Genomic DNA, 5298 nt, shown 5'->3' on the forward strand with positions numbered 1-5298 from the left:
GGCACAGGGTCCGGGGCGTGGGGGTGGGCTCTCCTGCTGCGCCCCGCCTACGCGAGCCCCGCACCGGGCTCCCCCTCACGGCTCCCCTCCCCTTTAGGTTTCCTCCAGATTGCCCTGAACAAGGTGGCCGTGCTGCTGCTGGCTGGCGGGCAGGGTACCCGCCTGGGCGTCACCTACCCCAAGGGCATGTACCAGGTGGGGCTGCCCAGCGGGAAAACACTGTACCAGCTGCAGGCCGAGCGGATCCGGCGCGTGGAGCAGCTGGCTGGCGAGCGCCACGGAACCCGCTGCACCGTGCCTTGGTGCGTCCTTCTGCGCCACTGGGCCCCACTCGGCAACGACCCAGACCGTGCTGGGCCAGGCCCTTGCAGGTGGCTCACTGACGTCTTTCTATCCCTACCAGGTACATCATGACCAGCGAGTTTACGCTGGGACCCACGGCAAAATTCTTCAAGGAGCATGACTTCTTTCACCTGGACCCTGCCAACGTGGTCCTGTTCGAACAACGCATGCTTCCCGCTGTGACCTTCGAGGGCAAGGCCATCTTGGAGCGGAAAGACAAGGTTGCCATGGCCCCAGGTAGACCACCCTGAGAAAGAGGGGCGCATAACCAGGACAACTCAGCGTGCGCAGGGGTCAGGAGGCCTGAGTCCCAGACTGGGGACCTGGGCTGGTCACCTTCCCTCTCTCTGTGAGACAACCTTTGGGCTGTTCTGACAGTGAAGGTCCCAGCGGGCGTTTCCTAGCAGTAACCCTCGGGGAGGCTCATTTCTCTGTCTCTGCAGATGGTAACGGGGGTCTGTACCGTGCTCTGGCGGATCACCAGGTCCTAGAAGACATGGAGCGTCGGGGAGTAGAGTTCGTGCATGTGTACTGTGTGGACAACATCTTGGTGAAGCTGGCCGATCCAGTCTTCATCGGCTTCTGCGTGCTGCGGGGCGCCGACTGTGGCGCCAAGGTGAGCACTGAGCCCCATCAACCACGCCCATCACGGGCCACGCCCAACTCTAGGGAGTCCTGGCCCAGTCCCTTCCCTATGGGTCACACCCACCAACCAAGCCTGCCCCGCCTCCGTGGGCCACGCCCCCAAACTCCCTTCCTTTCTGTAGCCTGGTCCTGCCTCTGTGTGTGTGTGTGGGGGGGTCCTCACCCCAACAGGGCCTCATTCCTATAGGTCAGGCCTACAGGAACCCCACCCACAAGCCCCGCCCCTTGCCCATCCCTGTTTGGTCCAACCTGATCCTCACGCCTCTCTGGTGGGCCCAGGTGGTGGAAAAAGCCTATGCCGAGGAGCCTGTGGGCCTGGTGTGCCAGGTGGATGGTGTCCCCCAGGTGGTGGAGTACAGCGAAATCAGCCCTGAGACTGCAGGGCTTCGTCGGGCCGACGGAGGCCTGCTCTACAGTATGGGCAACATCTGCAACCATTTCTTCACCCGAGGCTTCCTGCAGAGGGTTACCAGGTGTGACAGCAGCAGGCTCTGTGGTGCCAGCCAGGGCCGCCCTCAGTGAGCAATGACTGGTGGTGCCGGATGGGCTGAGAGCCCTGGGCCAAAGCAGCTGGAGGCCAGGCTGGGTGAGGTCAGGAGCAGCCGATGGGTTAGGAGGAGAAGCTTGCATATCAGACAAGCCCAAGCCCCGGAGAGCTGACATGGTCACGCTCTGGTGGCATCTACCTTCCCTGAGCTGGACCTGTGCCTCCCGCCCCTGCCCTGATGTTTGCCCGCTTCCACAGCCAGGCAGGGATTTGGCTAATGGCACCGTGCTTGCTGTCCTGGGGGTACAGGGAGAACTGTGCCTTGTGCCCAACTGCTGGGCTGGCCAGGTGTGCCGGGTCTGACCCTTCTTCCCCTTTGCCCTCCTGCCCCAGGGAATTTGAGCCTTTGCTGAAACCACATGTGGCTGTGAAGAAGGTCCCATACGTGGACGAGGAGGGAAATCTGGTAAAGCCGCTAAAACCGAATGGGATAAAGATGGAGAAGTTTGTGTTTGATGTGTTCCAGTTTGCTAAGTTAGTAGTAGAAGTCACTTATTTTTTCCTTTCTTTCCTCTCGCTGTTCTGGTGGTGGGGTCTGAGCCCCAGCCAGACAGGGCAGTGGTGGTCCGGGAGGGTGCCCCTGCTCCGAGGAAGTGGACTCTGGATGGGAGCATGGGGAACATCTGGGCAGCTGAGGCCCTGGGAGGACTCTGTGGTCCCCTCCACCTTCACCAAGGGCTGGGTGTTCTCAGTGCCAGGACTGGCCTCCAGCCAGACCATGGCTGGTGGGAGCAGCAGGGAGAACTTGAGATAACCAGACTTACTTGCTGCCTGTGGGCCCCCCAGACCTGTGACCCTGGCCGGCCTGGCCTGCCCCTACTGGGCCACCGCCTGGGATATGCAGTGACGGGCGCTTCTTCCTTCCAGGAACTTTGTCGCCTTTGACGTATCTCGAGAGGAAGAGTTTTCCCCGCTGAAAAACGCTGACACAGCTGCCAGGGACAACCGCTGCACTGCCAGGCGGGCCCTGCTGACGCAGCACTACCAGTGGGCGCTGCTGGCTGGGGCCCAGTTCCTGGATGCATACGGGGCCCAGCTTCCTGAGCAGCCTGTGTGAGTGGACCTGGGTGTGTCCTGCGGCAAGGTTGTCAGGACCCAGCCCCAGTCCAGGGCCTCACCCACCATGCTGCTGCTGAAGCAGCACTCTGAACACAGGGCTCTCTGCCCAGCCATCCCTGCAGGAGGGCCTTTGGCTCAGCTCAGCAGCTCAGCCTAATCCCTCAAGTTGTGCTCACGGGAGGTAGGGGGCCGAAAGCCCCAAAATTATTCCTAAGCTTTGAAACCAAAGCTCAGCTGTGACCCTCAGCAAGCAACAGGGTGGCGTGGCTTGGAGCTGGGAAGGAAAAAGGGCCTCTGTCTCCCTGGTTGTCTGGGGGGGACAGCTGGGCCTGGCTACCTAGGTGTGGTTCCCAGCCCACATCAGAGCGTATAGGGAAAGAGCTCACAGAGAAGGGGCTGCAGGGGCTGGTGTGTGGTGCTGGTCTTGCTTTGGAGTGCTGGGTGGCTTGGGGTCCCCAAGAGGCAGTTCCTGACCAGCATATTCTCCACAGCTTGCCCCAAAATGAAGACCCTCCTGCCATTTGTGAGATATCACCCTTAGTATCTTATTCTGGAGAGGTGAGAGTCACCTGTCCCTGTCTGGGGTCTTCTTGGGGTCTGGCTTCCATGAACCAGAGGAAGACTGGGGAGATGTGAGTGCTGAGGTAGACAGATCACCACCCTGCCTCAGTTTACCAGTGGGGTAAATGGTCCCTTAATGTTGCATAGCACCTTCAGGTATGCAAGTGGAGTGAGGTGTCCTGGGAGGGTGTGCTGGGGGCCACCCTAGGCCTGCGGCCAGGCTTGGGCCAGGCAGGTTTTGTGGGAATCTTGCTGGGGGAGGGACACCACTCTACTGATCCCCCACTCATTCCAGGCAGAGTTCGATCCTGCCCCAGGACTGTTGTAGCCACTGAGGGGTGGGCTCTCAGCCCTGGCGTCCTGCTCTTTTCCAGGATTTGGAAGCCTATCTGAGAGGCCGCAAGCTCTGGTCCCCGTTCATCCTGGATGAGGACCAGGCCAGGGTGCTGAGGTCCCAGGAGGCCTGACCTGCTCCCAGACCGGCCAGCTGGTGGGCCTCAGGGTGGGACAAAGCTCTGGCCCTGCTCCAGATGTGCATCTCCAACCTGCAAAACAAGGGAACTGGCCGGCTTACCCCCACAAGGGTGGGAGCTCTTCCACCACTCAGACTCGAGTGATAGCCAGTCTGCTGTGGGCCCTTCGGCTGCATTTCTGACTGAGACAACTGAAAGGCAGAGGGTTTGGGGAGTGGGAGTGGGCGAGAGGAGGCTACGTGGTCTGAGAGGAGCTGCAGAAGGGAAGCCAGCCCTGGTGTTTCACGGGCCCCATGCTCCCTGAGGAGGATAAGAAGGTGCACAGTCCCAGCAGCCCGGGAAAGGCACTGGTTCTGGATCTCAGATCCACTGGGAAGAGGGTGATGGTCTCACCTGCATGCCCAGCTGAGGCCACAGGAGGTGCCCAATTCTCTGGGCTGCCCTGTAGGAGCCCGCCCTGCCTCTCCAGGTTTCTCCCAAGGACCCAGCCTCTCAACTACTGGCAGGCAGTTTGCTGAATTCAAGGGCTTTCCCCAAGGACCTGAGAGACCAGTATGGGGACCACCTGGCTGATTTGGTTTTCAACCCCTCGGGGTCCTTCCCTCATCCATCTGCCTGCAGCTTTTGACAAATCTTGGCACTCTAGGTCTTCCCAAGCTCCCTGTGCTGGATGTGCAGCATCAGTATTTGGTGCCCTGCACCTGGACCATGCTCTGTCTTCTCTTCTGGTGCAGCCGCTCTGAGGGGCGGCACCTCTTCACCTGTGTTCCCTGAGAAGACACTGGCACTCCCCTTCCCACTGAAGTAAGAATAGCTACAGATACTAAGTCATGGCCACCTGACCCCAAGCCACAGCCCTTCCCCATTTGGGACTGTTTGTGCCCATCCAGAAAGGGTGTTGGCCAGAAGGGTGGGTCCATCCAGTGGCCAGGAGGCCCTGAGCCCAGACTAGGGGCAGTGGCAGGCCCATGCTAGCCACAACCTGACCATCACCTAGGCTCTGCCAGGAGCATGGGCCTCGGAGGAAACCGTGTTCCACAGCACCCTTCTCAGTGGATTCCAGGCACGCAAAGGGGTTGCACCAACTAGGTCGGCCTGGCCTGGGTCCACCCCCTACCTGTTCTTCAGGGCCTAAGAGCAAGCTCTTTACATGGGAGTGCGGTGAGGGGATGCTTAGATTAGACCTTTCCACAACGGCCAGCTGATCCCAAGTGACCGTCACAGTCGCCCATTTATCTTTCATGATAACGTGACATCAAACCCAGGACAGACGAGACGGCTCCAGTGCTCCCAGGCGGCGCTCGCGGTTCACACTCCCAACACCGCCTCGGCGATGCACAGCGAACCCCACCTGCAGAGCTCTCCTTCAGGCCACCCCTTCACACTAACACCGCCATCCCTGACCCCACAGCGTCCAGAGAAACAGACTTAGAGATCGCCCATCTGATCTTCACTCCCACAGATGGACCCTCGGAATAAACTCGGGAGCCCTGGCTGACCCTCTCTGGCGGGTGCAGTTGCTCAGGATCCCATGGGTGGCGGGGACTGGGCACCCTGGCAGGCCCGGGAAACCCCTCGTGCTCGTGGTCACGGGGACGCGAGGCCACCTTCACGCGCACCTCGGGTGCCGCGGTCTCCCTGGGACTCGAGCAGCGGCGTCCGCGGGCCTCA

General features: G+C 60.7%; 1 protein-coding gene across 1 annotated transcript in view; it reads left to right on the plus strand.

Annotated features, from left to right (window-relative positions):
- The window catches only part of Uap1l1 (UDP-N-acetylglucosamine pyrophosphorylase 1 like 1), a 5908-nt gene extending 610 nt beyond the window's left edge, over positions 1-5298 (plus strand). The window contains exons 2-9 of the mRNA XM_033759007.1: positions 98-302; positions 404-579; positions 786-958; positions 1267-1460; positions 1868-2008; positions 2402-2587; positions 3085-3151; positions 3529-5298. Coding sequence (XP_033614898.1) covers positions 98-302; positions 404-579; positions 786-958; positions 1267-1460; positions 1868-2008; positions 2402-2587; positions 3085-3151; positions 3529-3621 — 1235 coding nt within the window. The 3' untranslated portion in view covers positions 3622-5298. The remainder of the gene's footprint in view (positions 1-97; positions 303-403; positions 580-785; positions 959-1266; positions 1461-1867; positions 2009-2401; positions 2588-3084; positions 3152-3528) is intronic.

The sequence above is a fragment of the Fukomys damarensis genome, unplaced genomic scaffold (genome assembly GCF_012274545.1).
Source record: "Fukomys damarensis isolate Sample0158 unplaced genomic scaffold, DMR_v1.0_HiC HiC_scaffold_36, whole genome shotgun sequence".
Classification (NCBI taxonomy): domain Eukaryota; kingdom Metazoa; phylum Chordata; class Mammalia; order Rodentia; family Bathyergidae; genus Fukomys; species Fukomys damarensis.